Source organism: Cavia porcellus, unplaced genomic scaffold, assembly GCF_034190915.1.
Source record: "Cavia porcellus strain 051 isolate PalLab524CR breed Dunkin Hartley unplaced genomic scaffold, mCavPor4.1 scaffold_3, whole genome shotgun sequence".
NCBI classification, from domain to species: domain Eukaryota; kingdom Metazoa; phylum Chordata; class Mammalia; order Rodentia; family Caviidae; genus Cavia; species Cavia porcellus.
Genome location: NW_026947486.1, coordinates 33129868 through 33151225, shown reverse-complemented (window position 1 = coordinate 33151225; position 21358 = coordinate 33129868). Strand labels below are relative to the sequence as shown.

The 21358-nt window shown below is 36.7% G+C and overlaps 1 protein-coding gene across 18 annotated transcripts in view; it reads left to right on the top strand.

The window, feature by feature from the left end:
• The window catches only part of Zc3h12b (zinc finger CCCH-type containing 12B), a 579255-nt gene extending 559236 nt beyond the window's left edge, over positions 1-20019 (top strand). For all 18 annotated transcript variants that reach the window (XM_063246006.1, XM_063246001.1, XM_063246004.1 and 15 more), the window contains 4 exons: positions 10320-10459; positions 12030-12264; positions 13111-13217; positions 14351-20019. In XM_063246006.1, the coding sequence (XP_063102076.1) occupies positions 10320-10459; positions 12030-12264; positions 13111-13217; positions 14351-15771 (1903 nt within the window). In that variant the 3' untranslated portion in view covers positions 15772-20019. The remainder of the gene's footprint in view (positions 1-10319; positions 10460-12029; positions 12265-13110; positions 13218-14350) is intronic.
• The last annotated feature ends 1339 nt before the right edge of the window (positions 20020-21358 follow it).

Sequence of the window (21358 nt, the reverse complement as noted above, 5' to 3'; positions counted from 1 at the left end):
ATAGGTGCACATATATCACTGTGGTATGATGTTTTGAATTAATCTGGGAAAATACTCAGAAGGGTAATAGCTGGGCAAAATGTGAGCTGTAATTTTTGATGTTGTTGTTGTTGCTGTTGTTGTTTGGTGTTTTTTTTTTTTTTAAATCTTTACATAGATTTCTACAATGGCTATATCAGTCTACACTCCCGCTAACAGTGGAGGTTTCCTTTTTCCTTACAGCCTGCCCAGCATTTGTCATTTGTTGAATTATTGATGTTAGTAATTCTTTCTGGGTCTGGGGGTTTAGCTCAGCAGGGTAAGTGCCCACTTGGCAAATGTGAGGTCATGAGTTCAATCCCTGGTACCAAAAAAAATAATTCTTTCTGGAGTGAGCTGGAATCTCAGTGTTGTTTTAATTTGCATTTCTCAAATGGCCAGTGATGTTGAGTGTTTTTTAATGTATTTATTTTCTGTTTGTATATCTTTATTTGAGAAGTATGTATTCATCTCTGATGCTCATTTTTCAACTGGGTCTTCAAATTTGGGAATATGAATTTTTCACTTCTTAATATGATCCAGATATAAATCTTTTTTCAGGGGGACAATTGGCTAAACATTTTTCCCATGCTATTGGTTATCTTTTGACTTTGTTGGTGATTTCTTCCGAGGTGCAAATACATTTTAATAAAGTGAGACCTCAGTTATTGATTCTCTGAAGTGTGTCCCTTGCAGTTTATTTTAAAAATATTTTATTTTAAAGAGATTAAGACAAAAGAGGACAGAACAAAGCATATCAGAAAAGAATAATCTAAACAACACACTATTTCACCACAAGGAAACCCAATTTAAACAGTAGCTAATATAATGTCTCTTTCCTTGAAATAGTTGAGCATACCTTCACATACAATAGTATCAAACATAACAAGATAGTATAAAACAATTCAAGAGAATGAAAGTACTACAGGGCATTCAGAACCAAATAACCAAAAATGAACAATGGCTATTATATTATCTCATTTTCCATAAAAAATTGTTTATACTATCACATATAATAAGGTACAATATGATAGAACAAATGGAAACAAAAGAACAAAAGCATGGTAGGACTTCAAAGCAAGATGATATTAAATCTGCAATGGCTATCATAATGTCTTGTTTTCTTCAAAATAGCTGTTCATACCATCACAGACAATAAAATTAAACAAACCAAAATACAACCGTTCCAACTAATGAATAAAACATTAAAGACTTCACAGCAATGTAATGGGAAATCATGATTACCATAAAATCTTATATACTTTTACCATTTCTTACATTAGGGAGACTATATCGTATTTATACATGTGAGTTAGATTTATTTTGCTTATGAGTATGGTCTCAAATTTCATCCATTTATTTGTAAATATCTCAATGTGATCATTATTTATAGCTGAGTAGTACTCCATTGTATAAAAATACCACAAATTTTTTATCTGTTCCTCAGTTGATGGACATTTAGGTTGTTTCCAAGACCTGGCTATTACAAATTGTGCTTCTATAAACATGGGTGCACATATATCACTGTGGTAAGATGTTTTCAGTTCTTCTGGGAATATGCCTAGAAGTGGAATTGTTGGATCAAATGGGACTTCTAATTCCAGCTTTTTGAGGAATCTCCAGACTGTCATCCACAGTGGTTGCACACGTTTACACTCCCACCAACAATGGAGAAGAGATCCCTTTTCCCCATAGCCTCTCCAGCATTTGTTGTTGGTAGTTTTCTTGATCCTGGTCATTCCCTCTGGAGTGAGATGGAATCTCAGTGTGGTTTTAATTTGCATTTCTCTAATGACTAATGATGTCAAAAACTTATCATGTATTTACTTGTCATTTGTATTTGTTCATCTGAGAATTGTGTGCTCATCTCAGATGCCCATTTTTGGATTGAATCTTTGAATTTCGGGGGTCTGATTTTTTAAAAAATTCTTTACATGTTTTAGACATAATTCCTTTGTCTGAGGGACAGTTCACTAAGATTTTTTCCCAGTTCGTGGGTTTTCTCTTCACAATGTTGGAGACTTCTTTTGACATGCAGAAACATTTTAATAAGACACAATCCCAGTTATTGATCCTGGGAAGTATTTCCCGTGTGCTTTGATTCCTGTTCATAAATTCTCTACTTACCCCTATATTTTCCAAATGTTTACCCAATTTGTCTTCCAACAAATTTACTGTTTCTGTCTTAATATTCACATCTTTAATCCATTTAGATTTTAGTTTTAATACATGCTTGTCATGGTTTATGTCTGTGGCCCCCAGGCCTCATGAGTTTGCATTGTACATTTGTGATGGTTTTTGTCTAGTGCTTGGATTGATGGTGTCAGTGCTACACCCACATAGGGGTGGAGCCATGATGTGATGTAATGGCAGGAAGAAGGTGTGTCTTGCTCTTTGCTGGTTCTTGCTTACTGTCTGCAGCTGCCATGAACTGCAGCCCAGCTGTGCCCGCCTGCCTTGGAGCCAACTGAGTGTGGACTGAAACCTCCAAAAACTGTAAGAAATAAACCTTCCCTTTCCCGACTTGGGCTTCAGGTATTTTGTCTCAGCAACAAGTAAAAAGTAACTAAAACAGTGGTGATAGGCATGGGTCTAAGTCTTAGTTTTTGACATATGAAGAGCCAGTTTTTCCAGCATCCTTTTTTAAAGAGACTATCATTTTTCCAGTGAACATGTTTGGCCCATTTATCAAAGATAAGGTGGTTGAGTGTGTTTGTAGTTGTGGTTGTATCTTCTTATCTATTACATTGATCTTCAGATCTATTTTTATTCCAGTGCTATGTTGATTTTATTACAGTTGCTTTGTAGTATAACTTCAAGTCAGAGATTGTGTTGCCTCCTGCCTTGTCTTTGATGCTTAGAATTGCCTTCACTATTCTAGGTCTCTTCTGGATCCAGATGAATTTTAGGAGTGATTTATCTAGATCTATGAGGTATGTTGATGGTATTTTCATTAGGATTGCATTGAATCTGTATCGCAATTTTGGGAGAATGGCCATTTTCACAATATTTATTGTTCCTATCCATGAACAAGGGATGTCTTTCCATTTTCTGAGATCCACTTCAATTTCTTTTTCAGGGTATTATAATTTTGCCTGAATACATGTTTTACATTTTTTGTGAGATTAATTCATAAGAATTTCATTTTCTTGGATGCTAGTGTGAAGGGTGTGGCTTCTCTTATTTCTCTCTCAGTGATTTTGTTGTTAGTATATAGGAATGCTATTTATTTTGAGTATTGAATTTGTATCCAGCTACATTGCTGAATTTGTTTTTTACAGCTAGGAGTCTTTCAATGGGGTTTTGGAGGTCTTCTATGTGGATTACTATATATTCTTCAAATAATTTTAATTTAACTGCCTCTTCTGCTATCTTTACCCCTTTTATTTCTTTCTCTTGTCTAATTGCTCTGGCTAGTATTTCTAGCATTATGTTTAATGGGAGTAGTGATAAGAGACATCCTTGTCTTGTGACTGATTTCAAGGTAAAGGCCTTCAGTATTGGACATTTAATATGATACTGGCTATTGGTTTGTCATAGCTGGCCTTTATCACATTGAGGTAAAGACCATCCATTCCAATTTTCTGTAAGGGTCTTATTATCATCAGTGAGTACTGGATCTTATCAAAAGCTTTTTCTGCATCTATAGAAACGATCATGTAATTCTTAGTTCTCTGTTGATATGGTGGAATACATTTATTGATTTACATGTGTTGAACAATCCCTGCATGGCTGGGATGAATCCCACTTCATTGTGGTGTATAATTTTCTTGATGAATTGCTGCATCCTATTTACTAACATTTTATTGAGGATTTTTGCATCTATGTTCATTAGGGAGATTGGCCTGTAGTTCTCTTTTTCAGTTGGGGCTTACTCAGGTTTTCATACTACAGTGATATTTGCTTCCAGGAGTGATTTAGAAAGAAATGCTTCCCTTTCAATTTCATTGAAGAGTTTTAGAGGAGTGTCGCCATTAAGTCTTCTTTGTATTTCTTGTAGAATTCCACAGTGAATCTGTCTGGTCCTGGATTCTTCTTTATAGGTAAGGACTTAATTACATTTTTAATTTATTCAGCAGTTTTACGTCTTCTTGACCCAGCTTTGGTACTTCATGTGTTTCTAGGAATCTGTCCACTTCTTCTCTGTTATCGAACCTATGAGAGTAGAGGTTTTCGAAATGGGTGTTGATGGTTCTCTGCATGTATACAGAGTCTGTAGTGATTTCACCTTTTTCATTCCTTATTGCATGAATTTGAGTTTTCTCTTTCCTTTTTAAAATAAGGTTGGCTAAGGCTTATCAATTTTATTTATTCTTCCAAAGAAATAACTCTTTGATTCATTGATTCTTTGGATTATTTCTTAGTCTCTATTGCATTAATTTCTGCTCAGATTTTTATAATTTTTTCCATTCTTTTGGCTTTGGGCTTGACTTCGTCTTCTTTTTCTAGATGTTTCAGGTGTAGCAGCAGGTTGTTTATTTGTATTCGTTCTGTTTTCCTGATACAGGAACTCAGTGCAATCAATTTTCCTCTGAGCACCATTTTCATTGCATCCCACAGATTCCGGTAAATTTATTTGTATTTTTGTTTGCTTCTAGGTATTGTTTAATTTCTTCTTTAATTTCATCTGTGACCAACTGATTACTCAAGAGTATATTGTACAATTTCCATGTGTTTGTGGGGTTTTTGCAGTGTCTTTTTTCATTGATTTCTAATTTCATGGTGGTTTGATCTGATAAAGTGTATGGGATAATTTCAACTCTTTGAATTTACTTGAATTTGTTCTGTGGGCTACTACATGGTCTATTTTAGAGAATGTCCCATGTACTGCTGAGAAGAATGTATATTCTGATGCTGTTGGATGGAACACTCTACATACGTCTATGAAGTCCATTTGTTCACAGATATGATTCAGTTCTGTTATTTCTTTGCTGATTTTCTGTCTGGTTGATCTGTTCCTTGGTGTCAATGGTGTGTTAAGGCCTCCTGCTGTAATTGTCTTATTACTTATTTGATTTTTCATGTCTGTTAATACTTGCTTTGTATAGCTGGGTGCTCTGGAATTTGGTGTATATATATTTAAGATTGTTATCACTTCCTCTTGTAGTTTTCCCCTAACTAGTATGTAATGACCTTCTTTATCTCTTTGGATCATTCTTGAAGTTCACATTGTCTGCAAACACAATAGCTACCCTCGATTTTAGGGGGATTCCTGTTGCATGAAGTATTGTTTTCCTTCCTTTGACTTTCAGTCTATGATTTTCCTTTTGGGTTAGATGGGTTTCTTGGAGACAGTATATGGTTGGATGTTGTTGCTTGATCCATTATTCCAGTCTGTGACTTTTAATTGGTGAATTGAGATGACTTACATTAATGGTTATAACTGTTACATATTGGTTTGTTGCTGACATGTTATCTTTCTGCTGTTGCATCTTTATCTTTCTGTTCTGTTTAATTGTCTGCTTTGTTTAGTGTTTTTTTTTCTAAGTGTATCTAAACTGTCTTTCAGTATTCTTTGCAGGGTTGGCATGGTGATCATGAAGTTCTTCAGCTGTTCTTTGTCATGGAAGTATCTTATTTCTCCCTCCGTTTTGAAGGACAGTTTTGCAAAGTACATCAGTCTATGTTGAAAGTCATTTTCCTTTAGTAACTGAAATACTTTGCTCCATGCTCTTCTTGATTTCATTGCTTGTGTTGAGAAGTCTACTGTGATTCTGATAGGTTTTCTTTATAAGTGATCTATCTTTTCTCTCTGACAGCTTTTAATATTCTGTTCTTATGTTGGATTTATGCATGGTTATTATTATATGTCTGGGTCTAGTTTTATTTTGGTTATGGCTGCTTGGAGTTCCATATGTCTCACTAATCCAAATGTCAGTTTCTATTCTCATGTTTGGAAAATTTTCAGCTATTATTTCTGTAAATAGCCTCTTGATATCATTTGTGGGGTCCCCTTCTTTTTTATTTATCCCTGTCAACCTTATGTTGTTTTTCTTTCCATCATCTTGCAGCTGTTGAATTGTTATTTCCTGATTCCTTTTTATTTTTAAAAGATCTTTACTGTTCACTAGCTGCAATCTTGTCTTCGACGTCTGAAATTCTATCTTCACTTTCATTGATGTGGCTTTGACAACTTTCAATGGAATTTCTGATTTCCTTTGTGTCTCCTTGAGTTTGCTTCATATATTCTGTTTGTTTCCTCTATTGTTCATCCAGGGATTCCATGGTTTTGTTTTGTTCCTCTAATTTTTTAACTCTGTCTTCTTTAGATGTGTTCAGCATCTCTTTCATTACTTTTATCATTTATTCTTTAATCTGTGAGATTACTTCTAATTTGAATTCTTTTAAAGCTTCCTGGAGTTTCTTCTTCATTTCTGTTGCATTATTTCACATGGCATATATTTTCTTCTATGTACATAGCTCCTAGGTTATCTTGGGATGAGTTATAGGTTTGAGATTGCATTTTGGTCTTTCATCTTGTCATTTTCCTATATATTTCTGTGTTTTAAGTGATGTTCCAAAGGTTACCCTGGACATGTTGGAGATTGCCTCCTATGCCCTTGGCTCCTGGGACTGAATGGAGGCTGCTGAGCATGGTCCAGTCAGATCCACGGGACCTCCTGTACCACTTCTGGTGTTCTAGGAAGCTGGGCGGGCTCCTAACCACTGTGGGTGATTGTCCAAAGCTCTCCCCAGGCAAGCACCAATGCACTGGAACTCACTTCACGTGCCCTCCGCTCTCCTGATTGAGGAAAGTCACTGGGTGTGGTCTAGTCAGGCTGCAAAACCTCCCTAGGCTAGTCTAGTGTGGCTGGAAGCTGGGCAGGCACTTAAACTGCTGGGATAGATGATCTTAAACTCTCCAGAGGCCCACACTAGTGTGTTTGAACTCACCTAGGACAGTGCCCCAGTTCCCTGGATTGAAAGAATGTCACTGGGTGTGGCCCAGTCAGGCCAGAAACCTTCAGAACTCAGTCTAGTGTGACTGGAAGCTGGATGGGTCCTTAAACAATGGGTGTGATGATCTTAAACTATCCCCAGACTGGCGCTGGTGTTCTGCACCCACCTTGGGCAGCCCCAATTCCCCAGATTGAAAAAAGCCCATTGCAGTTTAGTTTCTGTTCATGACTTTTCTGCCTACTCCTCTGTCTTCAAGATTTCTACCTACTTTCTCTTACAGTAGAGTGTTTTGTTTTAATATTTAGCTATTTGATCCATTTTGACTTTGGCTTAGTGCATGGTGATAAACATGAGTCAAGTTTAAGTCTTTGGCATGTGGAAAGCCAGTTTTTCAGCACCACTTATTAAAGATGGTTTCTTCAAGTGAACATGTTTTACTACTTTGTCAAAGATCAAGTGACTGAGTGTGATTGTAGTTTTGCCTTCCTCTTTTAATTTGTTCCTTTGGCTCTCAGGTCTGCTGCTCTTTTTTTTTTTTTTTTTTTTTTTGTTGTTGTTGTTCCAGCACCATATCAATTTATTACAGTAGCTTCTTTGTAGTATAATTTCACGTCAGGGATTGTGATGCCTCCAACCTTGATTTTGTTGCCCAGGATTGCCTTTGCTATTTTAGGTGTCTTCTGCTTCCAAATGAATTTTAAAATTATTTTCTCTAGGTTTGTGAGGTATGCTAAAGATATTCTGATTGGGATTGGATTAAATCTGTATAAGAGCTTTGGGATTATGGCAAATTTTCAAAATGTTGGTTCTTCCTATCCATGAGCAAGGAATTGTTTCATTTTTTGATATTCTGTTTGATCTATTTTCTTAGAGTTCTGTAATTTTCAATGTATCAATCTTTTATTTCATGTGTTAGATCAATTCCTAAGTATTTCAGGGTTTTTTTTTTTTGGATGCTATTTTGAAGAGTATGGTTTCCTTAGTCTCTCTCACTGAATTTGTTGTTTGTGTATAGGAATGCTATTGATTTTTGACTGATGACTTTGTATCCAGCTATGACATAGAACTTATTAATTTAAAAGTCTTTTGCTGGAGCTTTTTGGGTTTTCTCTGTAAGGTATCATCTCATTTTGCAAATAGTGGTAGTTTACTTTCTTCCTTTCCTATCCTTCCTTTTATTTATCTACCTTGTCTAATTGTTCTGTTTCCAGAACTATATTGAATAGGAGTGGTCATAGTGGACATCCTTGGCTTGTTCTTTATTTCAGATTGAAAGTCTCAGTTTTTTTCCATTTAATATATTGGCTGTTCATTTGTCATAGATGGTTTATACCATATTGAGGTAAAGACCATCTATTTTCTTTTTTTTTTGTAGGGTTACTAGCATAAAGGAGTGTTGAACTTTATTACAAGCTTTTTCTGCATCTATTGAGATGATCAGTAATTTGGTCTTTTGCTCTGTTATGGTGTATCGATGTTATGGTAAACGATATGGTGTATTGTTTATTGATTTGTGCATATGGAACTATCCCTGCATGCCTGGAATTAATCCCAATTGGTATAATGTTCTTGATGATGTGCTGCATTCTGTTTGCTAGTCTTTTATTCAGGATTTTTGCATCTGTGTTCATTAGGGAGACTGGCCTGTACTTTCCTTTTTTGATTGGGTCTTTCTCTGGTTTTGGTATCAGAGTAATATCTTAAGTGCTTTGAACTTCAAGTAAATAATATAACTTACTTATGGTACTCAATGGAGACTTTTAAAAGATGATTTGCTTACACTTGCAAATATTAAGCAAAGATTTAATACTTCTTGCAACATGCCTCAACATTTACAGTACAATGGGAAATCTTGCAGTACATCTATTTATGAGGGTCCTGAGATTACATATTAATTCATCCAAAGGGAAAAATGTGCATTGGGAACTAATGTCTGTTAGTTGAGTGAAAGTGCCAGTAAGAAATCTAAAGTGATAAAATCTATCATATTGTCTCTATTCACCTACTAAAACTGTTCTTCTGATCAGTCCTGTTTGACAATGAATATCTGCTGAATTATAATTGGTAACTGTCACCTAAGCTGTTTAATTAAATTTAATTTACTGTGATTTATGTTCATATCAGAGAATCAGTTACTCTGCAAAAGTATTTTCAGAACTAGGCATATTTTTTAGTTTTGAAAATGATAGTACTAAATACTATAAATATTTGCCTAAGTTATGTGCTAATTTTCCCTCATCCAATTTCCACTCAAATGAATTCTGTCTAGTATTTTGAATTTGTACTGTTTTTTCATATAGGTAATTGTGATATAACCTCTTGTTACATGTTCTGATATAAAAAAATTGATCTTTTGTGGAAATTTTGTAATTAGAGGAAGAAAATCAGTCATATAACCCTTTCACACAGAATAATATTTTTATTAATATTCTGATATATTTATTTCTTACGTTTTGTCTGTTTGTATATAAATTTTTGTCTAGAAAATTAATCTTACAAGCTAGGAATGGTACACTTGCATACAATCCAAGCTACTTGCGAGGCTGAGGCAAACTGGTTACTTGAACCCCAAATTTCAAGGTCACCACAGACAATATAGCATCACACATTCACAAGTTTTAATTACATAAATGCATGCATACCTAAGTTACATACATACCTAAATATTTTTTCAAATTATAAGCATTTCACATTTTAAAAATTAAGAATATAATTTTGTTGGTATACTGTATTTAAATGGATATACTGTATTTAAATGGATATACACATTATTATTACATATTTACAGTATATGATTACATTTTTCATGAGTTGATACATGTAAATAACACATTTTAATGCTTTTTACTTTTTGTTTCTCTGTCTTCCCTCCCATGATCTCTTGGTCTACTTCCCATTTGCAAATGATCTATATCTCTTTTTCCTATTATTGTGTCAGTACTTACTGGTATGTATGTATCAGTTTTGCTGTTAATGTTATTTTGGAAGCTTAATATACGTGTTTAAGATTCATCTCTTACTATTCCTCCATATAGACTTTATCTAAACCTCTGGTAAAATCTCTTCTTTTTTCATCTGTTGTGAATATCCGAATCTTTGAAAATGTGGCAGGAGAAACAAGATAATAGAAAAAAATGAAGCTAATATTAGAAAATAATTACCATCACAGGTATAAGTTGCGAGTTGTTATTGGCCACCTGTGGCCTTGACTAAAGTTTATAGTAGCAATATTTGTAACAATTGAATAAAAGGAGTTTTATTTATTCATTTAAAAAGTCATTTTTTGTATCAAGAAAGAGAATGTTGTTAATCCCTTAGTACTACCAAAAGGCCAGTTTCAGGGTATATATTTTGCTATCTATTGTTAATCCTCTTGCCTTTTATTCTGTGTTTTTCTAAAGCCATGGGAATAAGGAGGAGTTTTCCTGTAGAGGAATACAACTTGCTGTGGATTGGTTTCTAGATAAAGGTCATAAAGATATCACTGTATTTGTGCCTGCATGGAGAAAGGAGCAATCCCGACCTGATGCTCCAATTACAGGTACTATTTGAAATGATGTATTTTCTGTTATTTAGAGTCAAATTTAAAAAGATAGTTTTGAGAGGGTGAAGTAGTCCCAATTTAGGCAATTATTTTTCTAAGTTGTTAGGTACACTTAAAATGTCTTTTAGTGCTTGCTTTGGTAACATATATACTAAAATATAAAAATATGTTTAAGTGGATTTTCATCATTGTTTTGTGGCATGATGGTTAAACAGAGACAACCTAAATTCAGTAAAAGATAACATACAAAATTTAAAAAGAATTCTTTTGCATTTGACCATAAACCTTAGACTATAGGGAGATGAATCTAGTTATAAACTTTGACTCAGTTTTTCCAGAAGCCATTGCAGAAAGTGAGTATTATTCTGAACCAAAGAAGTGATTGTGGTGTTTTCTGTTAGGCAATGGAAAAGAAAAAGTCTAAGGACAATCCTATGCAACTGATCCTTGCAGTATAGTAGGCCCAGTGCCTAGAGAAGATGACACTTTTAGTCCCACAAAATGTTATTTTCTTTTCATATCAAAAGGAAAAATTAAAAAATACAATTCATATATAATAATTAGAATTACATTTGGCTTTATACCAATGTAATTTATAAAATGAAATTTTCAATATTCTCCTATGGAGAAAGTGTTAACGAAGGCAAAAGTGCCTAAAGTGTACAAAAATCATGATTTAATCTTCCTAATGGCAGTAAAAGTCATTATATTGACTTACAACAGTACAGGTAATACATGTTCTTTGACAGCATTTCAGAGAATATAGACCCCAATTCTCTGAGTACCTGCTCTTGCCTGATCTGCCTAATAACAAAGTCCAGTGCTTAGCTGTCTGAACTGTGAATGGATTTCTCATGTGTTGAACAGGTTCTCAAGCCTCAGTCTAAGAATAGATGCTGGCCCTCCTAAGGCCTAGCTAGCAGCAAGCTTTGTCTCCTCAAGCAATTAAGGGACCAAAAGGAAAGAGATTCAATATTCAACTGCTATCGCTTGATGTTCCACTTTAGTTTTGGCATTGCTTCAAGCAGAAGCCCAAAATATCAATCTTAAGAGTGACGCTTTATTCTTCTGACAAAAATACCAAATATGGCCATTTTCTTCCAAAGGCAAAAATATGGTGCTTGGTTTGTAGATGTAGCTCAGTGGTAGAGCACTTTCCCAAAACTGCAAAAAAGAAAGGAAGAAGGATGGAAGGAAAGTAGGAGGGAGGGAGGGAGGGAAAAAGCAAAGCAAAGCAAATGAAAGAAAAAAGAACACTTATGTTTTAACCAAAGGGCAAAACAAAGTCAAAGTACCAGGATATCAGCGGCATTTATCACTTTTCATTGTAGTTTTTAAAAATTAGACATTGCTTAATTCAACTCCATTTTATTATAAAGAAAACCAAAGTTTGAGGGACGTTACTTGCCTAATGTAACATCCAATTTGATGTCACAGTTGGGGAGTACAACCCACTTCCTCCTTAAGGACAAATAAATTTATATAGTACTAACTTTTATATTTGTAGTATGGCAATAAGGCTGTTAATTGATGACTTCTATTCTGTGCCATAATCATATTTTGACAGATCAAGATATTCTTCGTAAACTGGAGAAAGAAAAGATTCTTGTCTTCACACCATCCCGAAGGGTTCAGGGCAGAAGGGTTGTTTGCTATGATGATCGATTCATAGTCAAATTAGCATTTGATTCTGATGGCATCATTGTGTCCAATGACAACTACCGAGATCTTCAAGTTGAAAAGCCAGAATGGAAGAAGTTTATTGAAGAGCGGTTGCTGATGTATTCTTTTGTGAATGACAAGTGCGTTTCTTTCCAGTAGGCTCTGAATTGCCTAATCCAAGTTGCTAGTAGGAACAGATTTCATTTAATTTTGATAAACATTTATCGAACTCTTAGTCTGGAACATGCAATACACTGGTTGTCATGCAAATAAAAGTTGAAAAAGAAACTCAGTCTCCTTGGGCATGATGGTGCAAGCCTGCAAACCCAGCATTTCAGGAGGCTGAGGCAGGAGGATTGCCAGCTTAGGTAACATAGTGAACTCAAGGACAGCCTGAACTATATAGTGAGACCTTATTTCAAAAACAAACAAACAAACAAAAAACAGAAACTCATTTACAAGGGGCTTAAAGTGTAGTGGGAAAGAGAAAGAGACAACCACAATGTGTTGAATGAACACACAACAGTTAATATATTTCTAAATTTCTTTGTGTATGTCAAGTGTTAAGAAAAGTCCTCCTTTTCTCCATTCCATTTCCAGAATGGAAATTTCTCCATTTCCAGAAATGACATCTGGAGTGAAGTTTACAGAGTAAAAAAGCCTTCTGGGCATGACAGGTGAAAGGGACATTATAAAGAATGCTATGAAAGTATGAAAGGGAGTGGCATATTGAGGAAACTAAGCAGGAATGCCAGCATGACTGTAGCATATAATCTATAAAAGAATGATGCACTGGAGAAAATCAACCTTTCTATGTGATCAGGTAGGAACAAAAGAAAGAACTTATGGATTAACAAAAGATAGATCTGAGGCAGTAAAGACAATTAGAAGTCTGTAACAATAGTACAGACAAGAGGCAATGAAAGTCTGAACTTCTGGAAAGGTCACATATGGGAAAACATTCACCATTGCTTGCTTGCTTTCAGATTTATGCCTCCAGATGATCCTTTAGGACGTCATGGCCCAAGCCTTGAAAATTTCTTAAGAAAAAGACCCATTGTTCCCGAGCATAAGAAGCAACCATGTCCTTATGGTGAGTACCTACATGCACAACTGAGTTCTGTACTAAGGGAAATATAAGGACTCTGAATACTTTTTTAGATTTTGCTTTCAAATGGGAAATTCTAGCCTGTTCCCTTTCTCTAAGTTAAAGTTTGCACCTATGTATACCCTCAGCTAGGCATTTAAAGAAGAATCTTAGTAACTGAATGAGGAAAAGGCAACTGGATTTGAAAGGAGTTGTTACTTCCTAAAATAACACATAGTCTCTAACTGCCTAAGTTCTAAGCAGTGTTGCTTGGAATAGGGAAATACAGAAACTTGTGTCAACTATGGAAACAGAAAGGGAATGACATACTGGGTTTGGCTCCAAGAAAAGCAAGTCTGTCAGGCAAGTAACTATTCCCTTAATCAACTAGTAATACTTTTCTTTTCATCTGTACTTTCCAGTTGCCTCTAAGTTTCATTTTCATTTTTTAAAATATAGTTTTCTATATGGAATTTGTGCTCTTACTCAAGTGCCAAGTTTGTGGGACTAACAGGGAAATATGGGATGTTTAGTTTGAGACCATTATGGATAATTGTATGTGGTTTTATCTGGGGATGGGTCATTTTGGTTTTTGTCTTTTATTAATGTTTAAATTGCAGAGTACTTTCATGTTTGTTACTTCATCTTTAAAGTGACCATAAAATATACACATGATCACAAAGCTTTTTTATAGAAGTGAAAATGAAGCTCAGAAAATGAGTCACATACTAAGGTCACATGGCCAGTAAAGGATACAGCTAGAATTGAAATTCAGGTCTCACTGGTCTCTAAGCCTGTGCTATTTGCACTGCACCATGCTGCCATCTGTTACTCTAGGTTGCCTCAGTTATTCTATGCTGAAGTATGTGCATTACGAAAAAAAGTAGGGCTGTTCAATTGCTCAGTTCTTAGCGCTTACGCTGCAATTTCCTCCCCAGCTTTCTGCTTTCTTCCTCTCCTCACATTGTGTGATGCCTCCTTGGTGTTGTCTGTCTCTCATCCTTGTGGACAGTTAATTTTCTATCTCAGTGTCAAACAGTAAAACTTTAACTTCTGTGAGCAGATTGTTACAACAGTTTCTGGCACAGAGCCTTGTATCACTATGAGAGAGAGTCTTACCGCAAGGCATTATTTTTCAGGCAAAAAATGCACCTACGGCCACAAGTGCAAATACTACCATCCGGAGCGGGCCAACCAACCCCAGCGTTCGGTGGCTGATGAGCTCCGCATCAGTGCCAAACTGTCCACAGTGAAAACCATGAGCGAAGGCCCCATGGCCAAGTGTGGGACAGGGATGTCTAGTGTCAAAGGTGAGATAACCTCAGAGGTAAAACGTGTGGCACCCAAGCGTCAGTCAGATCCCAGCATCCGGTCTGTGGCTGTAGAGCCTGAGGAATGGCGGTCCATTGCCCGTAAGCCTGAGGCCAGCTCTGTCCCATCACTTGTGACTGCCCTAAGTGTCCCCACAATCCCGGCCCCCAAAAGCCATGCAGTGGGTGCACTAAACACCCGTTCGGCCAGCAGTCCAGTACCAGGATCCTCCCATTTCCCCCATCAGAAGGCCTCATTGGAGCACATGGCCAGCATGCAGTACCCCCCTATACTAATTACCAACAGCCATGGGACTCCAATTAACTATACTGAGCAATACCCAAAGTTTGAGTCTATGGGGGACCACAGCTACTATTCGGTGTTAGGCGACTTCTCCAAGCTGAATGTCAACAGCATGCATAATAGAGAATACTACATGGCTGAAGCAGATCAGGGCATGTATAGTCGGAATCCCAACTTCTGTCCTGACAGTCTTATGAGCCATACCAGGAACGACAACTATTCCTCTTACAACAATCTGTACTTGGCTGTAACGGATGCCCATCCTGAAGGCAGTTTGAAGCTGCACCGCTCAGCATCTCAGAACCGTCTTCAGCCTTTTTCTCATGGTTACCATGAAGCCTTAACTAGAGTGCAGAGTTATGGCCCAGAAGATTCCAAGCAAGTCCCCCACAAGCAGTCAGTTCCCCACTTAGCTTTGCATGTCCAGCACTCGGCAACTGGAGCATGCTCTAGCTGCCCTGGAGACTACACCATGCCTCCCAATATTCATCCTGGGGCAACATCCCAGCCAAGCCGTGCACTAGTAATGACTCGGATGGACAGCATTTCTGATTCCCGACTCTATGAGAGCAACCCCTTAAGGCAAAGACGACCTCCTCTGTGCCGGGAACAGCATGCCAGTTGGGACCCACTGCCCAGTACAACCGACTCCTATGGCTATCATTCCTGTCCCTTAAGTAACAGCCTCATGCAGCCATGTTATGAGCCAGTCATGGTACGGAGCATGCCTGAAAAGATGGAGCAACTGTGGAGGAATCCTTGGGTTGGAATGTGCAATGATTCCAGGGAGAATACGATTCCAGAACACCAATATCAGACCTACAAGAACCTTTGCAATATTTTCCCTTCTAACATTGTTCTTGCAGTGATGGAGAAGAATCCTCACACATCAGATGCCCAGCAACTGGCAGCTTTGATTGTTGCAAAGCTTAGAGCTGCACGTTGACATGACACAGGATTTAGTCCTTTATACACATATAAATATTAATACACTAGTACTATGATTACAGTAACTAATGATTTACATTGTGCTTTAAAAGTTACCAACTGTTTACATCATGTAAGTTCACAACAACCCCACAAAATAAGTCTTAACATCCTATTTCATAGAGAAGGAAGCTGACACTAATGTAAGTGACTCGCCATGTTTATGCTGCTAGAAAATGACCAAGTCAAGATGCATACCCAAATCCTCTGACTCCAAGTCTCTTGTCCTTTTGCACTGCACCATTGCAGGTAATGGAAGATGAAACCCAGGGAAAGAAGCCTAAATGCAACAAATCCCAAGAGATTCCATTATCAGTGCTTTCTTAATCACATGTTCTATGTTACAAAGTATGGATGATATAGTCAGTTTAAAGAGCAAAAGCAACAGGATCAGATAGTGTGCTGAATTAACCTTTTAGAGTTTTAATAAAAACATTTAAAGCTATTGAAAAGTAAATACATACTTTATTGCATGGGTATCTGATCATTCAGTATCTTTCTTAAGCAAGTCATAGGGTCACATTGAAGCTTTTAGAGCTGTATTTAAACCCTACCATCAACAATTATATTGCATGTATGAGTAGTATATATTTGGTTTAATGTGTGTATATCTGATACAACTTTTATATAGTGATTTTGAGAAGGTTGGCTCTACAGTCCTACTCTACAGGTGTATAGATCATGAATCTTATTGATTTTGTCATATTTCATAGTTCCAACTCAATTTGAAAGTGAAATTATGTGCTAATATATAAGCATTGTTTTCTTAGGCACCAGAGCAAACCAACTTTATTTCATTTTCTTCCTTTTTACTTGCCAGCATTTATTAACAGTTCTTAGTTTCTAAGTTTCTTCACTTCAGCACATTAGGGGTGAGGTTGAAGCCTTCTGCAGAGGAATTGTTGAGTAAGTTCAAATTCCACACATAGTTTGTGCTACAGAAGTGCAGAAGAGTCTGACCAGAAACAAAGGACTACCAAAGTCCACCCCCCTTTTCCCAGGAAAGATGGCCAAACCTACATGAAAGTAAATGAAAACACAAAAGCTTCATGCGAGGGGCTAATGGATGCTTTTTGGACTTTTGATCTATGCAGTCTTAAAACATCACAAAATAAAATATAATGGAGGACAGTGTACAGCCATGTGCTTTCTCTTGCTGCCCACCCTTTGGGCAATAAGGTCAATAACTGCTGAAGCAGAATTTCTTAGGAAACAAAACCAGGGGATTTTTTAGATGGAAGAAAGGCAGATTCCAAAAGAGAATGCTGCATCTTTGCTAATAACTGGCTCAGTTACACACTTTAAATCTATTCACATAGAGTGCACTTGCTGTTAGATAATTCGTAAGATGCATTACTCAAGAAGGCATGATTTTGGGTGACATAATTTGCGCAATTTGTATCTTGCTCAGGGTGGAAACGTTTGTAGCTAAATACCTCTAGAAGAGGTGTTTATTGATTTGTTAAACTGCACTGAATGAACCCCTTTTTTAATCCACTGTATATTTCGACATTTTGAGCCATGCCTAGCTTACTATTTCTTGAGCTGGCACTTGGTAATTTCATGGTTGTTTTTTTCATGAAAGTTGAGAAGGCCTGGCCTTGGCCTTTTGTTTCTTCATGAGAAGGTGTGACACTGCCTATAGATGTTTCTTACTGTGAAACACTCTGAATGTGAGGCTGCAGTCAAGGTTATTTCTGGGGTTTGATAATGGCTTACATGCTGCTTTCTGGCTTTGTCTCTGTCCAAGTTGATCAATACTGTATCTTAACTAGTGCTTCTCTTCACTTAACCACAGCTTCCTATTCATCTCCTAACCTCTAATCATTCCATTCCCCAGCATATTGGTAACATGTAAACATATTTTCTTATCAGGTAGGTCAACAGAGAGTGATAACTGCCACTGCAGTTCTTGCTATTTCACATAAACACCGCTTCATACCTTCAGTGTCATGGAGTTTCTAAATTGTCTCATATCTAGATCATGGTATTTGACCACCTTAGATTACTCCAATGCCTTTGTGCCAGTTAATCTTCCTACCAAAATCATCAATGAGTGACACTGTAGTATCTACTCATTGCACAACTTATAGGAAAGCACAAGATTAATCTTGTCTGCTATTCATCTTGAATATAATCATACTTAGTACTGAAAATAACTGTGAGATCTTTCCCATGCAGGAGATATTCTTAGTGCACTATATGTATATTTTATTTTCTAAAACAAAATATATTTTTTCCTCATAAAATTGTGTACAAACCAAAGTAGCTAGAAGCAATGCCTCAAATAACCAGAAATGACCTTTTGTTGATACAAATTGTATCTTTTTCCTGATTGTATAGAAATAAATGTACAAAACTCACCTAAAACTAGGTTTGGTACTGAATTTTCTCCATGATGTTTGTGGCACTGTGTGTCACAAGGTTACACGGAAGTAGTCCAGGGGTTTATAAGGGAGCTTTTATTTCCAAAGGGCAGTGGTGGTTTATATTCCAAGATAATTTTTCAAGGCCTCTTTATTATTAGGCATAAAGGTATTGTATGTACAGTTTTAAGCATTATGTATGTTCTTGTTAGCCTGATTTAATACGTCCTTATAATAGGGGTTTTCTTTAAAAATGTCAGTTTAAATGAATCATCTGTAAGAATCTATAATGCAGCTATACAACTATGAATGCATAAGTCCAGCTTGTTTTTTAGCTATTAGAGCAACATATTCTTTATATTGAGGTCTGCATACTTGTTTTCCATTTTGTATGTAATTATAAAATAGCAAATAACAAAGAGCATTAGGATTTCCTTGGCTCCTTGGTAATGAAATCAAGCTTCTTTCATGAAGCTTAGCATGTGTCCTTCAGGATATTTTCCTCTAAGCACTCAGCATGGTTACTGCACAGAGTTTTGTGTGGTTTTAAGAAGCAGTACATTTTGCAAGAGGTGCTTTGTAATTTTAATTCTTCCACTGGTGTTCTGACCTCATAGTAAGTCCTTGCCTACTAAGGCCTTCGATTTTATAGTTTTGTGATTTTTGTGTATGTGACTTTGTTCTTGTTTTTATTTTGACATAAAGGAGAAATGGGACCCTTGTGTGGCATAGTCAATCCAGGGAACCCTTTCTATAAAACAGCTCACACGAAAAGGAGGCTTTTTCAAAGGTAATATTGAACCACTGCACTCTCTTTACAGTGCCAGGTATAGACCAGAGAATGGCAGATACAACAGATGCCTTACAGAAACGATCTATGAATCTTTTAAATAAGGAAACACATAGCATGATTTTCTCCTTTTTGTTTTTCCCTTCTCCCTGCCCCTTGCCAGTATCTAGAACATTTCTCTTTAATTAATTTTTTTCTATTTTGGAGTAAATTATCTTTATACAGTAATTTAATCTTGGTATCCATAAACCGTTGTCACTGAGTTTTCTTCTAACATGGAAGAGTTCATTTTGAGAGGCACTGCTATCATTCTATCTATGCTGTAAGTAAGGGACTTTGTACAAATGCCCTTTTTGAGGGCCTATAATTTCAATACATTTTGTTTTACTCTGTGAACCAGATTTGGATTTGCACAGGGGAAAGTAATGCTGAACTGTCCAAAGAGCTCTGCTCAGGTCTCCTAACCTTTCTCTGCCCTCCCCTACTTTTCTTCTCCTCAGGTCTCGTACTGGGGAGAACGGTCTTCAATTGAAATAGTACTACAGTTTGCTTTTACTGGAAACCAAACCAGTATATTTCTGGTATCTGCTTGTCTAAAGTAGTCAGTGTCTTTGCAAATATTTAACATATTCAGTATCTACTGTATTATAGCTATTTACACACGCAGATTGACTATTTTTAGTCCTGGTTTGTGTATCATTGAGCTATAGTAGTTTGCTTTATCCATTTGTGGGATTAAACAATACCGTTTAATGGTTGTAAACTTTTACAAAACCTCTTTGGGTTTCTTGTTTGACCCAAACATAATGTAAGTCTCAATGACAAAATACACAAAGTCAACCAGAGGTGAGTGAAAAATATATCTTTTTCCTAGCTTCATCAGTCCCAAAATGCATGTGCAATGCTTTGTAATATGTTCTCACAAGCATGAATGTGCTATGACTACTTAACAAAGTTTTGTTTCACCTATAATCATAATGGAAAATGCTGTATCATTGACAACAATGAACTGTAACCAAACTTATTGCATAAACTATGTTTTTACTAACTACTGATGACTCTTTCTTTAAGAATATTAACAACACAAACCATACCACATATAAAGAAATACACATATCTATTTCACTTTGTTCTTAAAATATTAAATTTCTATGCTAGCAACTTGCATCTTGAAACAAACTGTAAAGACAGAGATCCTCATCCCAAGTGAGTTCATTTTAATTTTACCACAATGTCTATGCCCTCTAAGTTTTAAACACTAAAACAACTCCTAGACAAATAGTATACTAAGTAGACCTAACTAGTTTTTTCTACAAAGCAGGGCTGGCTTCCATTGGTGGGTCAAAATGAAGTGGCAGATTCAGAACAGACTCATTTGTGTGGCAGGTTCAGCCCATAGCCTCAAGGCCACAAAGATATCATCTGTGGAATCTTAAACAGACTATCAGAGCCAGAAGTAGCTCAACACCCTACTCTGCATACCAGCTTTTCAGGTTATTTTGCAAGAAACGAGGCCCCAGTGGAAGTGCTGAAGGCATCTGACCAAGGCCTAGTAGAATTAGATAGTAGCAGCAGCAATACTGGAAGGCCAGGCCTTGCAACTCCCAAATTGATACACCCCTTCCTTTATTTACCATCTGTTGTCTACTCTTCTCAGCCTTCTCTGGAGCCTCCTACTCACTCCTTATTGCATTCCAAGCCAGTCTCATTCTAAAGACAGAGGTAGCCACAGTGGCTGCAGTGGAGTCCAACCCTACGAGCCTTTGGAAGGGGCTATTTGTGAACTTGAGTTATTTAAGTCATCCTTCATAGGACTAACAGTAATCATTTTTTCTCACCCTTTTCCTGTTCTCTTTTCTCTTGCTCCCTCCTCTCACATTCCTCGAGCATACCTCTATCAAGTTCTGAATGCCAAATCAGTGCATGGCCTATACTGCTCTAAACAGATCCTGTTGGGGGAGGGGTGGACCTTGCCCTCTAGTGGCGGAATGAAGCACATAGAATAAAAACATTAAGACTTCTTGGAAGACAGTGTCAGCATGGGCACAGGGATATTGGTGAAAATAATTAGAATTCTACTAAGAGGGAACAACTGAATGTTCAGTGCTTCTTCCCTAATAATAGATGAAAATTCAGCACTGCTCCAGCTCATTCCTCTGGCTTCATGACTTACCCAGTAGTGTCACCAAATTCCAGATACCCTGGAAATTATGCTGGTGCCCCAACCATGTTCTTCAGACTTGAAGAACAGGGTGAGGGGAGGTGGTCTCAATTATAATCCTCAATAATTTATGTTCTCTTCCTTTGACTTCTCTTCACTGCTTCCCATTTAAATGGATGCAGTTTAAAGACTCTTCTAATCAGTTCCTGATCAACAGCATTAAAGTTAC